This window comes from Xyrauchen texanus, chromosome 11 (assembly GCF_025860055.1).
Source record: "Xyrauchen texanus isolate HMW12.3.18 chromosome 11, RBS_HiC_50CHRs, whole genome shotgun sequence".
Classification (NCBI taxonomy): Eukaryota; Metazoa; Chordata; class Actinopteri; order Cypriniformes; family Catostomidae; genus Xyrauchen; species Xyrauchen texanus.
The window spans coordinates 7,584,270-7,605,935 of NC_068286.1; the positions used below are offsets into that span (position 1 = coordinate 7,584,270).

At 38.5% G+C, this 21,666-nt stretch overlaps 2 protein-coding genes across 2 annotated transcripts in view; both read right to left on the reverse strand.

The window, feature by feature from the left end:
* The window catches only part of herc3 (HECT and RLD domain containing E3 ubiquitin protein ligase 3), a 30,023-nt gene extending 24,261 nt beyond the window's left edge, over positions 1-5,762 (reverse strand). Inside the window, exons 1-3 of the mRNA XM_052137194.1 lie at positions 5,662-5,762; positions 3,499-3,792; positions 417-576 (exon numbers count right to left, since the gene is read on the reverse strand). Coding sequence (XP_051993154.1) covers positions 417-576; positions 3,499-3,724 — 386 coding nt within the window. The 5' untranslated portion in view covers positions 3,725-3,792; positions 5,662-5,762. The remainder of the gene's footprint in view (positions 1-416; positions 577-3,498; positions 3,793-5,661) is intronic.
* A 1,386-nt stretch (positions 5,763-7,148) lies between these two features.
* Positions 7,149-20,249, reverse strand: LOC127652057 (E3 ISG15--protein ligase HERC5-like). Its single transcript, XM_052138112.1, has 23 exons — positions 20,033-20,249; positions 17,391-17,505; positions 17,151-17,227; positions 16,798-17,019; positions 16,570-16,661; positions 16,289-16,419; positions 15,620-15,747; positions 15,445-15,515; positions 15,239-15,363; positions 15,079-15,138; positions 14,894-14,999; positions 14,625-14,814; positions 14,387-14,550; positions 14,161-14,294; positions 13,858-13,927; positions 13,668-13,769; positions 10,664-10,801; positions 10,372-10,538; positions 10,192-10,252; positions 10,003-10,073; positions 9,693-9,876; positions 9,417-9,519; positions 7,149-7,708 (listed from the first exon to the last, which is right to left on the reverse strand). Exons 1-23 carry the CDS (start codon positions 20,247-20,249, stop codon positions 7,497-7,499), a joined length of 2,940 nt encoding a protein of 979 aa, XP_051994072.1. The 3' UTR covers positions 7,149-7,496.
* Between the last annotated feature and the right edge of the window lie 1,417 nt (positions 20,250-21,666).

Here is a 21,666-nt window from a genome sequence, read left to right on the forward strand (position 1 = left end):
GGATCTACACTAAGAATTTACTCATAGGTGTCATTTTTCAGTCACATGAAAACACATCCGTAAACCCATTTACTACTCTATTGTGAAGTATTTCCAAGAAAAACTGAATTAAGTTAAAATAAGCCTACATAGCATTTGGCTACTGGTTAACATAATTTTTGATATAGGTGGCATTAGCTAAATAGGAAAGTCATTTCAAAGGGGGGAGCTAGTTATTACAAAAGCCTAGAAAGATTACAGAGGCATTTTTTTTCTGTTCAATGCATGTACTGATGAATCATGCACAACAAGGTCTTTGTATTAAAAATGTAAATAAGGACCATTTTGATTTCATGTTGACTCAAATGCATAAATGCTGTAGTCCCTTAAAAAGGTTTGAGAAACTCTAACATAAATAATTGATGTTGATGATTTACCTGGGCACCCGGACTGCTTCCTCAGCCGTACCCAGACCCAGCTGTCCACCTTCACCGGCCCCCCAGGCAAACACCTGCCCCTGCTCATTCACAGCCAGAGAGTGAGCCTGACCACACGATATCCCAGCTATTTTCTGAGCATCCAGTGCTCCAACCAGCTCTGTGAGTGTGAGACACACACATAAACACAGAAACATGAACTCACATGTCCATTGGCATGGGCTGAATGGAGCAGAGTTTCCTTCCCCAATTAATTCTCTATGGAAGCCAAACTGCAGGTTTAAGTGTTATTTTGGGATTGAAAGTGGAACCTTTCCACTCGATAAAGCTTTTTAAAAGGTTCACGCGATTCATGGAAAAGAACGATTCGCTCACAAATCAGAAATGAATTTGCATTGTGAGCAAGTGGAATATTTGAGCAGTATATGTAGATTTACTACAGAAATGTCCATACATTTTCATTACTTTTCCTAACACACCTCCAAAGCAGCAAATCTCAGTTTTTTGGGGTATTTCTTCCATGCCAGTGGACACGTATGGTATGACTGTCACAAGCCCATGTGAAATATCACACAATGGCCTTGATTACTTGGATATCTTTCTTATCCCATCTTGACTGGCTGCAACCACTGCTAGATTTGTATTATGTAGGTTATTACAATGTTGCGATACAAAACACTAAGCACCTGTAAGCTGTTTTGAGTTGTCCACGGTCTGTTAAAAATGAAAACATCAGCAATCATAGCAATCATCTTCTAAATAAAACTGTCTTTACCATTCACAGAACCAGAAGAAGCAACTGATGGCAAATCTGTTTTGAAAAGTAGCCCGTGCTGGGAGAAGGTTTTAACCTGTATAGCATATCAAAACATTGTCTGATCCAACCTTTCTTTTTCTCATTACGATTTTTCCAGAAATCGAAAGCTAAAAAACTCCCCTTTGTGGTGTGAATACAGTGAGACAAAACTAAAATGAACACCTACCACAAAGCGAAATTTTATTTTTGCTTTCGTTCTCCAAAAACAAATCTCCAAACAAATTAGCTTTCTTTGCAAGCATTTAGTATTTTATTTTTTCTCCGCAATTTGGAATGCCCAATTCCCAATGCGCTCAAGGTCCTCATGGTGGCGTAGTGACTCAATCCAGGTGTCGGAGGACGAATCTCAGTTGCCTCCATGTCTGAGACGTCAATCCGTGCAGCCATATCACCCTGTAGCTCAAGACCGGTTGCCTACTGAAGCTAAGCAGGGTTGAGTCTGGTCAGTACCAGTACAAAAGATGAATTCCAAATCTGAATCCGAATCTGTATTAAAGCATGCCAAAATGGAAAATACCGTTTTATTTAGGGTGAATTCAGGCAAATTTACCACAATTGTATCCTTTATTTCGTTAAAATGTTAATAGTTTATCAGTACAAACAGATCTCTATAAAATATTCAGAGTATTTGACACCAGACTAGGGCTGGAGATCGGTGTCATGTTTAGATGTGTTTTTGTTCATGTTTTGATTTCATATCTTTTATTTAGAAATTTGTTCACTTCCTGTTCACGCCATGTTTCATGTGTTTTGTTCTCATTGGTTCCTTTTTTTATTAGTCTTGTCTTGTTAGGTTGTTTTCAGTTCTAGTTTGTCATTAGTTTAATTTTATAATCTTGTTATCTTGTTTAAAGTTCTGTCTGTTCATTGGATGTCTTGTTACCCATGTCATGTATTTAAGCCCTCATGTTTACCATTGTCCTTTTCTAGTGTTGATATAATGTCATTTCATGGTTATTTCAAGTCTAAGTCAAGTCGTTTATTTTTGTTTGGTTTTCAAGTCAAGTTTATGTTTTGTTTCACGTTTAGATTTATGGTTATTGGATTTCACTCATCTTGTAAATAAACTGCACTTGGGTTCTTCCATTATCGTCTTTGTCTGCTCCTGTGTCATTGTCTGCCAGCAACGTTACAAAATACTAGATCGACAACAATGGACCTAGCAGTTCAGCTTCTGAGCCTCTCCCAGGGGAGTCGTCCCCTGGAGGATTACATTGAGGACTTTTGTGCCCTAGCCTGTCAGGTGGCTTTTAATGAGCTCGCCTTCAAGGACATTTACCGGGTTGGGACTTCATGAGCCCATATCCTCCTTGATGCCTGGCGGTCGCCGTCCCCTTAATCTGGCCCAATAGATCGACCTCGCCCTGCAGATCATTGGTTCCACGTTCACTGTGTGGGAAGCAGATGGTCCACAGAGGTCGCTCCCGAGTCTCTGCCGATGTTCACGACCCCGGAGATCGTTTACAAGTCTCTGCTCATGTTCACGACCACAGAAGTCGTTTCCAAGTCTCTGCCCATGTTCACGACCACAGAGGTCGTTTCCAAGTCTCTGCTCATGTTCACGACCACAGAAGTCGTTTCCAAGTCTCTGCCCATGTTCACGACCACAGAAGTCGTTTCCAAGTCTCTGCTCATGTTCACGACCACAGAAGTTGGTTAAAAGTCTCTGCCCATGTTCACGACCACAGAGGTCGTTTCCGAGTCTCTGCCCACGACATAGCCACCGCCGAGCCAGAGTTCCACGACATGGTCGCCGCCGAGCCAGAGTTCCGCGTTGTGGCGAGAAGGGATTTCTTGAAAAAAGGATGTTTCTTTTTTTGCTGAGTTTATATATATATATAGAACTGGATCGCTGATGCAACGGTAAACTGCCAGAAGGAGGTGAACCCACTGGAAGTGTTCGAGCGGCCATCTTGGTATGCCCGCATGCCATCACATATCGCTCTATTCAGCTTCAGATTAGGTACTAAATTACCAGTACTTTTGACATCACTATTCTCTAGATATGGCTCAGGTTCCTCTTTCAATGCAAGTCTATGAGATGTTTTCACCCATTTTATCATCAAGTGAAAATCAAAAGGCTGGTCGGGATACATGCAGAAGTATAATACTTAAGGTTATGGGTTTGTTAAAATCCCTAACCCCAAATATGAGCAGTCATGATAATTACCTTGGAAACACCACTAACTAGAATACTAATGAGATGGTGTGTAATTAAAAGGTGTTTTGTAACAAAATTAGAATTGCAACCACTGGTATACTCACCTGGCCTGCCTCCTCCCTTGTCATGGCCCAGTTGACCGTAGCTGTTGGAGCCACATGCGTACACACTCCCATCATGCAACAGGAAGAGTGAGTGGTGGCTGCCGCATGCCACTTCTTTCAGACCCCTCCCGTCAAACATGCAACAGTTCCTGGGCTCAGAGACGGGCACCTCTGATGCACCAATGCCCAGCTGGCCCGAAGCACTGCTTCCCCAACACAGCATCATGATTCACACATAAACCGATGGATGGATGAAGGGAGAGCTCTTAGGCTATACAGCCTTGTCTTCTCCACCTGTTGCAAGACGGATCAAGAAAATAATAAAAACACAATTTCACACAATTGATTAAAAACACAATGTGAGCCACAGATTGGCAGGCGTAAATGGGTGTGAAATCAGTAGAAGGGAATGGAAGAGGTCACACCTCATTCCATTTTCCATATCGGGCAGTATGTGTTTAAATGACAGCTAGTGATGCCATGCCCTTGTGATGAGTCATGCAGGTAATAAACCACCTGGTGTGGTTTAATAAACTTTAAGTGCATCATAGGTGTGTTCTGAACGTTCAAATCAAGCTTTTTGGCATTATATTTGCATTCCAAACATTCAAATCCAAATATTGGGGGTGATAGGCACTATGCCAACATTTAAAGGGAATTTATAAGGCATCATAGGCTTGTTCTGAACATTATAGAATAAAATCTGTAACATTTACATTTATGCATTTGGAAGACGCTTTTATCCAAAGCAACTTACAGTGCACTTATTACAGGGACAATTTCCCCAGAGCAACCTGGAGTTAAGTGCCTTGCTCAAGGACACAATGGTGGTGGCTGTGGTGATCGAATCAGCAACCTTCTGATTACCAGTTATATGCTTTAGCCTACTACACCGCCACCACTCCAACAAGCATTTGTGGTGCGATGCGAAGGTTCAAATTGCAATGCACGAGAGAATTGTTCGAATCACATTTTAGTGCATCATAGATGCATTCTGAGCATTCAAATCGAATTACTTGTTTTACTAGGTGAGTTTTCAACATTCCAGTCGAACTTAATGGCATCATAGGTGCATTCTGCACAATAAAATCAGATCTTTAAGCATTTCTGAGGCATTGCGAAGTTTCAAATAGAACATGTATACATCATATCCATGTTCAGACAGTTCTAATCAATTTCTGCAGCATCACAGGACTCTCTGAGCATCATACTGTATGCATTGTAGGAATGTTCTAATAAAATTGTAGTGAGTCATAGGGGAGTTCTGAATGTTCCAATCAACTTTTTTTGCCATTATATTTAAATTCCAAATGTTCCAATCCAACTTTCTAATCGAACTAGTTGGCATGATAGGCACTTTTCCAACGTTTCAGGGCATCATAGGTGCATGCTGAACACTAGAATCAAATCTTTAAGCATCTCTGAGGCATTGCGAAGGTTTTAATCGAAATTTGAATCATGTGCGAGTTCCGAAATTTCTAATCGAACTAGTTGGCATGATAGGCACGTTTGCAACGTTATTTAGTGCATCATAGGGGAGTTCTGAATGTTCAGACCAAGTTTATGGCAGTTATATTTGCATTCCGACCGTTTGAATATAATATTGGGAGTGATAGGCACGTTATGAACATGAGAATCAAATATTTAACCATCTTTGAGACATCATGCACGTTCCGAACGTTTGACTCAAACAAGTGGGCGTGAATGATATAGGCACGAATTTTTATTTTAAATTTGTTATGTTCGAATCTAGACAATATAGGCGTGATTCGAAAGTTCGACTGAACATTCAAAACGCGCCTATGATGACAAAAAATGCTGTCCATCTATGCAGCTAACTGGGTTTGAAAATATTCAATGTGGGTCCAATCTCTGTTCTGACGAGTTTGGCCTTAAGCAGCCTGGCACTTTTCTTAATGACACAAATCAAGCTGTAGCTCATATAATACAGACCTCAATCTTGTCAAGCTGATGTTAAACACAGATACTTAATCCTAATATTCAAGATAATGATTTACCCACTGACACATAACACCGAGCTGACAGTTACTATAACTGCACTTTTCTATCACGCAAATACTGTCTTCTGTATTAAGTATAAAAAAAAAAAAAAAAAAAAATGAACATGTATTCATATCAGTTATTTAGATCAGATAGTGTTACCAGGTAAAATGCATTTCGTCTCCTCTGTGTTTTGGTCGTTTACACATGAAATGGTTTCAGTTGGATCCGACGAAAACAAGGAAGTTACGAGTCAGATTATTGCGTCACCGGTCACGTGACTCTTGTCAATTTGCCACAGAAGCCAAAATATACACATTAACCAAATGTATAATAAATACGGTTTCTAATATATAATAAAATTCAGTATTTGATGGAATTATTTTTATTGATTTATTTATATATATCTAAATAAAATATATTAATTTAGCATGAATCAACAAAAGTGAAAACAAAGGTGGCCCTGACATGCAGAACAACAGCAAACATTGCATTTACATTTAAAAGACGGAGTCCAACTATTCCGTATGTAATATATATATGTGTGTGTGTGTGTGTGTGTGATGTAATGTAATATGCCCAAAACTATTAGCTGTGTTTGTGAAAATTAAATAATCCATTGTTATACAAACAACTTTTATTCTTGGTTTGTGCAGCAATACATCAGAAACAAAACTTGGCAAAGTTGCTGTTTTTTATTATTATTAAACAAATACTAAGGCATATTAAGATTAGAAACATGTATTAAGACACAAATATATGTATAAATTAAGTTCATAAATAAAACTTATCACAATTATTACAGTATTTGGAAAAGAAACCTCTCCTGCCTGGTGCGAAAGAACTGAAACAGCAATGTGACAAACACCAGAGCTCATCTACTGAATAACACAACTTATAAATAAATACACCTTCATATGTAGTTGTTTCTAATTTACTTTCTCACCTCAATTATTTCTGTAAAATCAACATTTGATGGCACAGCCTTAGGACTGCACACAAAACATCTGGAATAAATGGTTATATATATATATATATATATATATATATATATATATATAAGAAAAGTGACAACAATGCTGTAGCTTGTTCCAATTGGTGGAACTAAAACTAGTAAAACAAACCCAGTGTTTCTTCCAATCATCCCTAATCTCCCCTATATATTAAGAAAGGACATAAACTATGGAGTTATTGCTAAAAAAAAAAAAAAAAGATAAAGGCTCAAGTTCTGAGATCTGTGACCTTTGATTATACACAACAAAAATGCCAATTATTGTAAAGAGAACAACATCTAAAGAGTGAAGCCAGATTTTCAAAGCTGCCGTAAATTATGTTGGCTTGACAAAAAATGCAAAATGATCAAAAATCCACAAAATCACATTAAATTGACGGGATGTTCAAATGGGCCAAGACTATTCAAACTCCAACTGTCCAAAAATTTACATGTAAACAATAAATTATTTACACATAAAAAAAAAAAATGTGTATATATATATATATTTAGCTTAACATTGCTCATTACAATTAAAAAAAATTTTGTTTTACTTTTAGACAGCCAACATCAAAGTTTGTCAAGATAAACTGTACCTATCTAGTCATTATTTTTATTATTTATTTATTTTATTTTATTCTTTTACATAAATTGCCTACTCTCTGACATATATCACTCAAATGGGTGCTCATACATTTCTCTGTGGCAGTCCTAAGCCGAGTTCAGAATGGCATACGACCCATATATCTGTATATGGCAGAAATATAAAAGTATGCCATTTCAAATACCTCCCTTTGTAATAATTTTGCTTAGTGGTTGGTTTTTCTGACATGTCTTTAAAGGGCAGATTTTGCAGGAAGGGCATGTGGTACCAGTTAGCAAAATGGAAGGAGTTAGCAAAACAGCTGCAATCGCATACAACACCGTCTGGATAATTATTTCCTGAGAGCTATCTGCATTTGCACAGTGGACCACAGGTAAGATAAAAATGTTTAAAGCATCAATCTCAATCCTCCCAGAACCCTCTCTTGTGGTTGAGGGCCTCTATTAGTTTCTTCTTTAGTGTTGTCTTGCTCTGATAAACAGGAAGCTCCAGCAGGGAGTGGCAGGTCAGAGCCTTTGGTAGATGGTCCTGAGTAGAGTTGTGCAAGTCTCTGACTCTCATATTCACCTGACTCATACCAAGAAATGGCACTCGCTCAAACCCTGTCAAGAACACTGGAGAATGGAAAAGGGTGAAACAAGGTGTAAATGGTAGAAATGCGACCAACGGCCCCGGCACACTTCATACGACATACAGGTGTGACATCATTTAGAAAAAATCTTTTTAATTTGTTTCGGTGGTTCGTAACAGCTCGCAAGGGCAAATTTTAGGAAAACTTCTTAAACACATTCTTACTGTCATTGGTCCACGTCATCGGTAGGTGTGACCTGGAGCTCCACCTACTTTGAGGCCGACAACTAATTCCCGTCCAGTAAGTTAAGATCAAACAACATGAACAAATCGGCGGGTACATTTCTTAGCAAGCTGGTGCAAACTTACCCTGTATCTGTATGATCATTTTCAAAGAACATGTCCTGCAACTTTTTTTTTGTTTGTTTAAAAAGTCTACAAAAGGAATCAAATCTACCCAAATACTGCCCATATGCTGCTTCACTCATGTGCTGTCTGAAGCTGCAAGCCATTCACACATCTGCCCAAAGTAAGGTGTGCCTATCATCATTCATCTGTATTCTACCCATTAACACTCTTTAATATATCCATCTTCATAGTAGTATCAGTGTCATCATAAATTACAATAACAGAGTGTAATTGGCACATATTATGGCCATGTATAGAGTCTTAGCGCATTAGTGCCATGAATACAGAAAGGTAAACATTACAAAATACACATTTCCTACATCATATTTATAACTTTGAATTATTATAGAGTAGTTAAAACAGCTTCTTTTACTAATCTCATGTGAATTCTACTCATAGAATGAGGCATGAAGTCATAGATAACACACTTTATTGACATATTAGTTGATGTTTTACATGTAGTCTCATGCGTCCTCATATTTAACCTCCTGAGACCCTTGCGTGACTGCTGTGTGCATTTTCCATTTTTGATTTCAAATATTAGCAAAAAATAAATAAAAAATCTACAGCAAATAGTTTTCCTAAAAAGAAAAAAGAAACGTCCCTTTTTTAGGACACGGTATTTTAAAGATAATTTTGTAAAAATCCAAATAACTTTACAGATCTTTATTGTAAAGTGTTTAAACAATGTTTTCCATGCTTGTTCAATGAACCATAAACAATTCATGAACATGCACCTGTGAAACGCCCGTTAAGACACAGCAAATGTCTTAAGATGCCCAGGGTCCCTGCTCATCTGTGTGAATGTGCCTTAGGCATGCTGCATAGAGGCATGAGGACTGCAGATGTGGCCAGGGCAATAAATTGCAACGTCGTAATGTGAGACGCCTAAGACAGTGCTAAAGGCGGACAGGAAGGACAGCTGTTCAGGAAGGACAGTTGATCGTCCTCGCAGTGGCAGACAATGTGCAACAACACCTGCACAGGATCGGTACATCTGAATATCACACCTGTGAAACAGGTACAGGATGGCAACAACAACTGCCCGAGTTACACCAGGAACACACAATCACTGATGGAGGATCAGTGCTCAGACCTTATTTTCATCCCGTGGACTCGGGGTCGCACGAGGTTAAATGCATCTCTAAACGCCTCCCACAGCAGCATGGCTGCTGACTGCATGTTCGCAAACAGCAAGTTGTTGCTCAGCTGTTTCGAAGCACTTTCCCGTGAGTGTGCCGAGGCCTTCAGTGCTTTCGTTTTGCGGCTTTAAAAACCATTTATCTCATGAACCAATAGCATTTTGATAAATGTCATTTTAAAGGGTTATTGAACTTAACTTACATAGAAAGGCCTTCTTTTCCCTTGATGTTAGTTCATCAAACACCTCCCAGAATGAGATGATGGTTGGATGTTCATCATCAAATAATCCTTCATATCTGGTTTCCTGTTGATCAAAAGATAAATGTGAGTCTGCCATTTGTTTCCCAATGAGACTACTGATATAATAGTACTGATATACAGTAATTAATAGGATACTGTACTCAATCACTCAAGAGTTTCCTACTTAAGACATTTGACATGGGTGATTTGTTTAAGATGTTTAAAATATGTGTGGACCTTCTTGAGTGTGTCCCAGTCATAGTCTTTATTGCCCACCATCACTCCTCTCAGCTCCATTGGTTCAAACATCTCCACAATGTGACTCTCACACCCTTTGAAGAAACCTCTCCTGAATTCTTCAAACACTTCCTCCACAGACTTATTCAGGGCATAATCCACATACTTGTCCACAAAGTCTTTCCTGTTGTGTAAATTAAAGATGTTTTATATCTGAATTCCAAGCTCAAGAGTTCAGCAGAAACAATACTTTAAAGTGACACAGGTGACACGGTATCATTTGATTTCCTGATAAAATAAAAAAACTTACCTGTTGTCATTTGTGACGATTTTTCCTGGCTCAGCGGGATCCAATTCCACTTCTGTTCCATCCCATTCGATCTGATTTTTAAAACAGAGAAAATTGGAGCACTTTATGACTAAAAGATATTTCAGTGCTGCCATACTGTATTATTGTGAGGTTACAGCACACAATAATGTCACAACCAAACAAACCAACCCTGAAATTCATGTCCATTTCTTCAACATCATCGCTGTAGTCCAGAATGTACTGCAAACTCCTGAGAACATCATTATTAGTATTAATATTAGATATCTAATCAAACATTGTCAACATTGTTACCGACAAATGCAGAGATGCTTAAAGGAACCAAGTTAACACTGAATTAAAAACACTCACTTGCTAATAACCGGGTCAAACTCGCTCAAGTCTTTAAGAGATGGCTTGACGTTGAGAAGTTTCTTGAACAAGGCTAAAGGAAAGGGCAGGTCCACAACACAGTTGTTGTTGAAGGCCAATCCACACAGGATCCCAAACAGGAAGTACCTCTCCTTCTCAATACTTGGCTGGTTTAAGGAAATAAGCGGTAACAGTCAAAGAGAACCATGGAAATAAACAGATAGCCAATGTCTGAACTATAGGAAGTTACCTTAAAATAGTACCATGTAAAAAGTAAAAGTTTTTGCCTTACCCTTGTTGGGAACCAGATCATAGTTCTGCAATCACCCTTGAACATCTGAGAAGCTGGTGCACACAACTCTTCAAACACTTTCTTAAAAAAGTCTCTCTTGTTGACATCTGAATGATTCATATCATCTGTGAAAACCACCTTTAATGAAAAATATATTTTAAACCGCTGTTCATAACTGTATCACTTTATTTTATTTTATGTTCCCATTCATTTATTTTTGCAGTAATACATTTTGAAATTGTAGCATGCGGATGGATGACTGAAAGGAATGGTTCGCCCATAAATGAAAATTCGCTCATCATTTACTCTAATGTCATCCCAGATGTGTATGCCTTTCTTTCTTCTGTAGAACACAAATGAAGATTTTTAGAAAAATATATCGCAGCTTTGTAGGTCCATACAATGCAAGTGAATGGTGACAAACTTTGAAGCTTCAAAAATTACAGAAAGACAGCATAAAAGGTCCTCCATTAGACTCCAGTGGTTTAATATATGTCTTCTGAAGTGATCCAATTGGTTTTGAGAGAGAACAGACCAAAAAAAAAAAAAAAAAGAGAGTCACTGAGCATTTTGCACTGCATTATTTCAAAGCTTGATTACTCTTCCTAATGCTTGAGGCATGCGTAGAGCACCAGATAGCAACAGGGAAGTGTAATAGAGCTTGTAATCATGATCTCCAAGAAGTCTGCTGATGTCAAGGTTAACAGTTAAAGAGTTATATTTTGGTCTGTTTTCACAAAACAATTGTACCGCTTCAAAAGACATGGATTTAACCACTGGCATCATATGGCTTACATTTAAACAGCCTTTGTGCTTTTTGGAGCGTGAAAATTTTGGCACCCATTCACTTGCATTGTATGGACCTACAAAGCTGAAATATACTTCTAGAAATCTTCAGTTCTTCAGAAGAAAGACATACACATCTGGGATAGCATGAGGGTCAGTAAATGAGAGAATTCTCATTTTTGGGTGAACTAACCCCATTAAATCTAGGTGACAATAAAATTGTCAATGTAACTTCTAACAGCAATTTAGATGTTAAAGGTATTGTTCCCCCAAAAATGAAAATTCATCATTTACTTACCTGTTACAGGACGTAAGCAGGAATAAGAACCCAATTGCAGGAATTAGCAAAATTAAAGATTTTATCAAATAAAACAATACAAACAGGGAAAAACAAACTCTCACAAGGGAGAACACTGAAAAGCAAAACAATAACAATCTTCTAAACTGAAAGACAAAATGACAAACAACTGACTAATCAAAATGAGATCAAAATTATCTCAAATAAACATAAGAGGACAGGGAGCAGGTAAGGCACATAAGGAACAGGTAAATCCAATTAACATAACAAGGACTAAATGGCTGTGTCTCGTTTGGAAGGATGCGTCCTCTGGAGGTCACATCTGTCGGCCGCATACGTCATCGAGGCTGTCTCGTTTCATAAAAGCGAGTAGGACACTTCGAATGCAGCCTTCTTTCGGAGGATTCATGAGGTGTATACTTCACAACCCACAATTCATTGCTTCAACGGAAATGTCTAAAAAAAATAACGCCAATGTGCCTGTAAATGTGATGTCCAAACGCAAGGAATGTTAATTCCCAATTTGAAGTACCTCAGTAGATGGGTGCAGAGTTTATAATATGTATAATTATATTAATATATAATTAAAATAAAGTATTAGACTAAAAGTACACCTGTAAAATCTATTTTCTTTTCTCTTTACATCATTATAACTCTCCTAAAATGTACCTCATACATTCCCTTCTAAAGGGACTTTGTTCCCTTCTCACTCAAAGCGCTCGCACTTGTTGAAGAGTGGCGTGCTGTCATAGCAACCATGTTACATTCCGTTTCCGTTTGTTCTACGAAGGCCGTCTCTTTTAAAGGAGACTTGTTTAAAGGAGAACACTCAGTATACTGCAGCCTTCAAAGGACGCGTCCTACCTAGCACGCAGCCTTCCAAACGAGACACAGCCAATGAGGAGTGTGATGAGTGTAAGGAGGAGGCGGGGTCAGGGAAGCAAATGGCAGAAAAACACAAAGCTATGTGCTAACACATGAGACAAGTGCACATGGTGATGGGGAATCAAACAAAGAGGACCGAAATCTAAGCTATGCGCTCACAAAAGACGAGACATGGAGCATGAGTGTCTGAATCCCGACCCAGAACATAAACCAAACTAGGAGTCAGGACCCAGACACCACGCTCCTAACATGAAAACACAAACACAGAACATGAGTGTCAGGAGGATCCTGTCACCACTATAAATATGACTGGCAAAGTGACAGGATCCAGGACCCTCATGCCATCCCAGATTTGTATTACTTACTTTCTTCTGCAGAACACAAATTATGAGTTTTAGAAGAATATTTCAGCTCTGTAGGTCCATACAAATCAAGTGAATGGGTGCCAACATTTTGATCCTCCAAAAAGCACATAAAGGCATCATAAAAGTAATCCATAAGACTCCAGTGGTTTAATCCACTTTAGAAGTGATATGATGGTGTGGATGAGAAACAGATCAATAATTCAGTTCTTTTTTCCTAGAAATTCTTCTCCCTGCCCTGGAAGGGGCGATATGCATTAAGAATGTGAATCACCGAAAACACTGTGAACTTTAAAGTAGAGACTGACTGAACAGGAAGGAGATTTTATAGTAAAAACAGGACTTCAGTATTGATCTGTTTCTCACCCACATCTATCTTATCGCTTCAACATTAACCACTGGAGTCTTATGGATTACTGTAATGCTGACTTCTGAAAATTGCTCACCATTCACTTGCATTGTATGGACCAAAAGAGCTGAGAAATTCTTCTAAAACTCTTCATTTGAGTTCAGCGATGAAATACACATCTGGGATGGCATGAGGGGGAGTAAATGAGAGAATCTTCATTTTTGGGTGAGCCATTCCTTTAAGAACATCAAATATATGTAATATCCATAACTGTGTTCAGCATTTGCACCTCATCGGTGAGAAGAGAAAATAATCTTGTCTTACACTCAGCCATCTTGTTTTGAGATATTCCTCGTTGCTATTTCTCAACAGAGAGAAACAATCGTCCACTAGTGCTGTGCGTCTCAAAATCAGTTGGTATGACCCCTACAATTACAGCATTTAGCTAATATTCAAAAAGAACTATATGAACAAAAACTTTTAGGTTGATTTGTTTTGTTCAAGACAAAATTACCTGCCATATTTTGTTTTTCAGAAAGCTGCATTTGGCTTCTAGGTTAAAGATGCATGGAAGTGACAAAAGACTGTTTAAAGTTTTCTGTAACAGATGAAATAAGAAAGATGCTATATTATCGCAAATAAACATACGTATAAGATGTACGGCCAAATGTTTTTGGTACCTACAAAATAGTACTGTGCCAATGCCATCATTTGATTTCTCATAATGACGTTTCCATTAAAGGCCATGATCCCTGGCTGCTGATTCATGTTGTTTATGCTTTCACTGGTGACTTGCAACTATTGATGTAAGAAAAACAGAATTATTTTATATTTCAGTTTCCCTAAGATATCTTGTAATATTTTTGGGGTTCTCACTGTCTCAAGCAAATCATTGATCTCGTGAATGATGAAATCAGTCTTTGTGATGTCATTGTGGGTACTGCAGCAGACCTTCACAACAAAAACACAAAAAGTATATATTAAACTACTATTATAAAGTTTCCATGATTTCAAAGTATGTAGTGAAGTTTAATGAAGGGCACCTTATAGAGCATCTGAAGGACCTGCACGCATTTCTGCAAGCGTGTCGGTATGTCACACGTCATGCTTTCAACAGCAATACTGCCAATCAACTTGGCAGATGCCTTACGAAATAACTTCACCATCCCTTGGAGACAATCATGAGGGAGTCTGGACCAGTACATATCTGAAATTATAACTTAACATGAAAATACATAAGACAAAACAAAAACAAAGGTTGAAAATGTATGACGGTTTTACCTAACACCCTCAGTGCAGCAGGATTCAGCCGAAGGATTTTGGAGGCCAGTGCTTCAGTGAGTTCAGTTCTTTGTGGTTTCTGGAGAACGCTGATGAGTTCAGGGAGGAGAAGGTAAAGCCTCAGATCTTCAACACCAGCTGGGGTTGTGTTCAGAGAAGGCAGCAGTGTATGCTGAACCACCTTCAATACCTGAAACACAACAATCACTACCTGCATTTTTTTTATTTAAAATGTAATAAAAATAAAAAAAATGTGGATTGGCTGTTACCTCTGATATCACTCTTTCCTTCTCTGACATCTCTGCAAAAGATTTTCTGACCAGGTTGAAATCCAAACCGCAGAACTCAACAGATGTCTGGTAATGTTTGTCACAACTACAAAGACAGAAAACTGCCATAAAATCTGTGAAGTGTTCAGAAATGTGCTAGACAAGTCTACCTAGTGTCGCATTACCTTGTTTTGAGAAAACTTCCATTCAGACAGGCAGCGGATGAGAACACTTTGTTAATTTCCCTGTAAATAACAAACAATCATACAGTAGTAATTCACTTTTTATAGTCTATTGATTGTCAATACTGAACTGTCCATGGTTCACATTGAGTCAAACACTCACTTCTTGATTGTTCTCCATGACTTTGAATAACTTTCGGTCACCCATAGTTCAATCCTTCTTTCATTTAATGTCCAAACCCCTCTGTCCAGATTGGGTTTTGGCTTTGCTGATTCATTCCCAAGTTTCTAAAAATTATAATCATTGCAACAATAAAGTAAACTATTTCCAAGTTTGTTCAACTAATTCCGAATAAACATTTGTGTTACCTTGAAGCACAATGCAAAAGAATGGTTCTCCCCAGCAATGAGTTTTTCAATTGCACATTTGTGATTAGATTCTGTGTACAACAAATATTTAATTAATAGCAGAGTTGACATAATACCAACATAATTAATAAACATATTCATATCGAAACCTATAGTTATACTGATTTGTAATTACCAATAGGCAGCTCCACAGGTAATGGCACAGACTGATTACTCATTTGTCCATTTCCCAGCTGCCCTTGTGTCCCACATCCAAATGAATAGATCAGCTTTGACGATTCCACTAACACAAGTGTGTGATTTCTAGTATACAACAAAGAATGAAAACCCATTCACTAAGATTAATAAAATACTTATATTTGTTTAAGCCATGTTAAGAATATTCATGTTGTAATGTTGGTTATTTTTAATTGTAATTTTTTTTTCTCCTCTTTTCTCCCCAATTTGGAATGTCCAATTCCCAATGCGCTCTAAGTCCTCGTGGTGGCATAGTTACTTTCCTCAATCTATGTGGCGGAGGATGAATCTCAGTTGCCTCCGCGTCTGAGACCATCAATCCGTGCATCATATCACGTGGCTTGTTGAGCGCGTTAATGCGGAGACCTAGCGTGTGTGGAGGCTTCACACTATTCCCACAGCATCCATGCACAACTCACCACGCACCCCACCGAGAGCAAGAACCACATAATAATGACCACGAGGAGGTTAATCCAACGTGACTCTACCCACCCTAGCAAATGGGCCGATTGGTTGCTTAGGAAGCCACTCAGTAATATTGGTAATTTATATGTTCTGGTTTTCTGAAATATAGATTGCAATACAGCACGTAAACTGGCTAGTCTACCTTCCACATGTGATCCGAGACACTTTAGATCCGCACAGTTTATCGACCACCTGTGGATGATGTTCATCTGTAATTGAGTTGTGCCCAAGTTGGCCAAAACGTCCAGATCCAAATGTGAACACAGTGCCTCCCTGATAATACAATTATCATTACTTTATCATAAAATTTTAAGCCTTTAAAAGTGTAACATTTTACTACTTTTTCTGTCCAGCTTGTTATATCATTCTATGACAAATGTGCAATGTACTATAATATCAAATAACTGGTATGAAATATAATACCTTTGATAAAGTGGCAGTATGTTCCCCTCCACAAGAGATGAACACAGTTTTCTTCTGGTTCAGGCTGTTTACAACTGTTGGGACGTACCTGTCTGTGATGGCACCACAATAAATTCATCACTTCCAAATACAGAATATCACATTCATGCATTAATATGGGCTTCACACTGTATTGAACAAATCTCAGAAATATTACTGAGAAGAGACAGATTGGATAAAAATGGGAACCTGTGGTGTCTCCTAGGCCCAGCTGTCCAGCATTGTTCTTCCCCCAGCCAAACACAACTCCAGAGATAGACAAGGCGAAACTGTGGTCTCCTCCAGCGCTGATCTGGACCAGAGGAATCCCACTCAGACTCTGAACATGTTGAGCAGTCAAAGAGCCAGATCGTCCTTCCTTCAAACCCAGCTGACCGTGAGAGTTCTCACCCCATACAAACAACTGAGCATCTGAGAAGAGAAGAGGAACAACTCTGCATATCTACTCTGGCAAATGCACCATTTTTATCAATTCAAGTCAATCTAATGCTGCCAAAATAAAAATGGCAGCAATTTTCTATTCATCTGCTGCTGGTGAGTACCATCGGTTAGTGCCATTGAATGCTGGTCTCCACATGCGATCTGAATCACCTTCCTGTTTTCCAGGCCTTTGAGAGGACTGCAAGGACAAAACAATGTGTCAAGTCTCCACTCTTCAAACTGGGTAATTTAAATCAAACAGCACTTTAGTGAATCAATATATATATGTATGTAAAAAAGAATAAAGGCTAGATGATAATACTTCTGTTATTGGTGATATGCCTGCTGTCAGATAAACATACGTGCACATAGAAGAGTTGTCCATAATGAGAACTTTTCCTCCATAAGCAAGCAGGACCGCCCCAGCTCCCCCACAGACAATTGATCTGATTTTATCTTTCTTTATCTGTAGTTGTTCTAGGTCAGAGTAAATAAAATAATTTGATCAGTTCAACTGTTCAAATATCATAACAAATATTAAAAACAACATTGTAAAAACATTGGCTCACACAAACTTTGCCAGGTATATTATAACCAGCAGGAGACCACTGATGTGTGAACTGAATTTGGTGACACTACAATGTGTAACAGTGAAGTTATTGAATATTTTTGTAGTATCGCTTTTCGGATTTGCACTTTGCAGATGTCCCTGTGGATTTGTATCTCAAGCTGCGTTCACACTGCCAGCGACACGCAGCGACAAAACAACCTCATCAAATTCATTTTCAATGAGAGCTGGCGACTTCCGGCAACACGAGCGACGGTGACTTTTGGCGACCGGATGTGGGCGTGTCCAGCGACGTGACAAAGTTGAGAATTGTTTAACTTTATGCAAATGAAGAGGGACTTTCGGGAGCGACAGCCAATATTAGAGAAGATAGTAGAGCTCTCGTGATCCTAATATTTTAATAATAATATTAATTGTAAAGAAACAGTGCTGTTTAGACTCTCCATACACACCACTAGCGACCTAACCGCCAGCCACTGGTGACATGCAGCTACAAAGTAGCTGGCAGTGTGAACGCAGCTTCAGTCGGCTGCGTGTAGAGATCAATGTAATTTGTCCAGCTTGGAGGAATGATCGTTTTGATGAAAATGAGGTTGTAGCTCATTGTCTACATTACTACGGTTGGAAAGAGGTGTCGTTTGTATTTTAACAACGTTTCTGTAATTAGTTATTGATCCCGGAAGTTCGAATCTGTGAATATATTTCCAACTTGACCTGACTGTCGATGTGTGACACCAGCACTGATGCAGTGCAACAAATGGTCAAACAGAACACAGACGTATCGAGATGCATTTATAAATATTCAAGTCTAAACTTAACACAGTGTCTACAAAAATGCAATGGTCTTGCACGGTACGCTGATAAAGTGAGTTGTGGCACAACAATCAAAGATGTCCGTCCAGTGTGTGTTTACATGCCTCGACGCACGTGTGAACAGCTCTTAACTCGCCCTATAGCCTACTTGAAAAACTGACCCAAACCTGGCCCAAAACCTGTAGGTTTGTCAGGTACTGCCAGACATAGATTGGGTTGAAGACCTGTAAACACGTGCGGAATATCCGAATAGTGATTTTGATATTTGAATTCCATGCACATCCCTGTTAATAACGCGTGATTTTGGATTGGTTCATAATTACAAAGTACATATAACTGGCAGTGTAAGACATTGCTCCAAACTTTCCTTCCATCAATTTGAAAAATCCAATCAAATCTGCCAAGCGTCCTGTAGTGCATAAAAGTGAATGCAGTCACCTCATGGGGGCCTCCATGGTGTACCGGCCCATGGGCATCAGTTCGTAATCCGTCATTGAAAATATGGCCTGTGGGCTAAACCCCGGATGACACTGAAGTCTAGTGATGCGGCGCCCGGATGTACACCGGATTCGAACCCAGGTCTCCCACATGAACAGAGAGCTAAAAGGAGATGTCTCTACCATGTCTAATTAGTTTAAGAAACATATTGATGTGCGCCCCCTTTTTGAGCACAAACCATGAAAATTACATAACTTAAATGGTTTTATTTACTGGACCATTTGGAGTATACCATATATGGACACAGTTGTAGTATCTTTTGAAAGAAGACACTTTGGGCTTTATTTACCAAGTTTCAGAATTAATATATGTTGTTATTATTTAAAGTTAGAGAAGCTGAAGTTTATAGTAATGGAATATTTTGTGCTGAACATGTTTTATAATCTACAAAAACAATAATAAAAGTGCCAAGACAACCCAGAAACACAATGTTCTCAAAGCCACAAGTCTAAAGAAGTTACGTTTCAAATTTGAAGATGATTGAACACAAAATGGGGTTCCTGCAGCTTTTTTCTCTGTAAAATCGCTAGTAAAATTAAGGCTCCGCCTCTCAAGGACAACACAAACTCTGACTGCACTGCTTGGCTATTATGAATAAAACTACACCGCATTTTTAAAAATAGACTGGAGACCGGCTCATTTTGTTTATGAGACTCTAATATATAAGATCATATACAGTTTTACATCATGAATGCAGCTCCGATTGCAGTTTGTTGAAGAACGATGATGAAGGGTAATTCTTTCAGGCGAGATCTCATGTAAACAATGGAGAATATATCAATATTTATCATATTTATCACTTTTATGGACAAAAAGTGCTATTGGATGATTTTCAATGAACGCTTGTCATGGACAATTGATCCAAGTGTGTTGAACTGGATTCATCTGGCGATCGTGTTTTCATAACAAAAGTATGAAGTCCCATTTTTGATATTGCATGTTTCATTTGTACTCCTGGCACAAATAATTAAATTGCTGTCATGAAACAGAGATCGGATATCAATGTTGAGACCTTTGAAAAGATGTATAATTTGTTTTAAGCATTATTAAATTAAAAAACGAGTTATTTAATTATTATTATTTAATTGCCAGTTATTTAAGATGTTACAATTTTGTTTATCATACTTAGTTTGCCATCATGACCATTGTCTTCAGTGCGCAGTTTCAGGATCGAGACCTTCCCATCCCGGATGAATCCAATAAAGCGCTTTCCCGCTGAGATGTCCCGAATTTCAGTTTTTGGACAAATGATGTGTATTCCACCACTATCCGCATGTTTGACATAGCCAGGCTGTAACAACCCGAGGCCCTCTCTGACCGGTGCCCCCCAATAACACAACATCACAACAGTTCACAGCAGTTTTTCAGCGCGTGAATGGACTGAAGCACATCATTATAAATACAGCCTGAATCGAAAACGAGAGTGAAGCAGCAACACCGGGTCACGAATTAGTATTGATTTCCCAAAAAACGAAAGTAATTCGGAAGTTGTGACACGCATTTAAATGTTGTTATTTTTGATGAATGAATGAATGTGGATCGGAGTGATGATGTACAGTATGTGGAAAACGAAACCTAATTTGGCTATAAATTAAACTTCTCGACACGCGCATTAGTGTTGTAAAACCAATATGACTCTATAAGTTAAGTAGGTCACGTGCACTAACAAAAAAAAAAAAAAAAACTATAGGGATCCTGCATAATTAATTTTGTCCTAAAAATGAGTCTAAGGCAGCTATAGTTTGATTGCTTTAAATACACGTTTTAAACTGACATCAGTGTTTCGTGCGTTTTGGAAATGATAAATAAAAGAATTTTTTAGAGATTCGGTTTATTTACATTTGTACATATTGCAGCAATGAACAAAGCAAGATGCAGTTCACAGACTTAACGTATACAGATGAGAATTCGTGCTAGTGTTTTATAACAGCTACAACAGTAAATAAACAATTATAATTAATAATAATAAAAATAATAACAAATAAATTGGGAAGATATTCTTACATTTAATATTTCATATAAGACAATAAATATTTACAAGAGAATGAATTTCAAGCTCAGATCATCCCGGCGTCCATGATTTTGAATGGGAATACGGGTGACCTTTACCTCCTGGGTCACGCGGCAGTTTTGTGTGCCTCGTTAAGGCTATGTGTAAATGCTGATTTTAAGCACTGGTCGAGCTTTCATGAACCTCCTTTTGCATAATTTCCATGATGAGCAAGTCCCTCACTCTAAACTCCCTGAGCGGGGTAAAGTTAGTTTTAGGTTCGATATTTTTGGATATTCGGATTCTCGTTCCCGCGCTCACTGCCGGCGGCAATTTGCAAAGATTTAGCACACTTGGCTTGATGTATTGGTATATAAATGGTATATAACTATAATATATAGACATATAACACTGCACTCAGAACTGTCAGTTGGTGTGGCTGCAGAATTATAACCGAAAATGCTCCGATGCGCTTTCATTGCTTAGCGTATTTAAGGGACCGTCTGAAACTTCCACTCACTATTAAACACAGGCAGTGTCCAATCACTCATTCAGTTGACGTTTTAGCTGTGGGTAGAGTTTTCAGATGGTCCCTTTCCGCACCATAGGCAAATATCCTTTATTCTGTCTGACAGCATTGAGGAAGACGACGGTGCAGGTTACCCAAAGGGGCGTTTCAGGTGCGAATCAAATATTCAAGCCATATATTAGTGATGTAATAACTGTAATAACATATATTAACACTGCTGTTATGTGTAAAAGTACCCGA

Excerpts from the sequence above, each read along its gene's own strand:
- LOC127652057 (XM_052138112.1), bottom strand. The coding sequence starts at position 20,249 with ATGTTGTGTTATTGGGGGGCACCGGTCAGAGAGGGCCTCGGGTTGTTA. Across the intron at positions 16,420-16,569 it reads ATACTGCCACTTTATCAAAG|GGAGGCACTGTGTTCACATT; the intron begins GTATTATATTTC and ends TTGTATTATCAG. Across the intron at positions 10,074-10,191 it reads AAATGGACATGAATTTCAGG|ATCGAATGGGATGGAACAGA; the intron begins GTTGGTTTGTTT and ends TTTAAAAATCAG.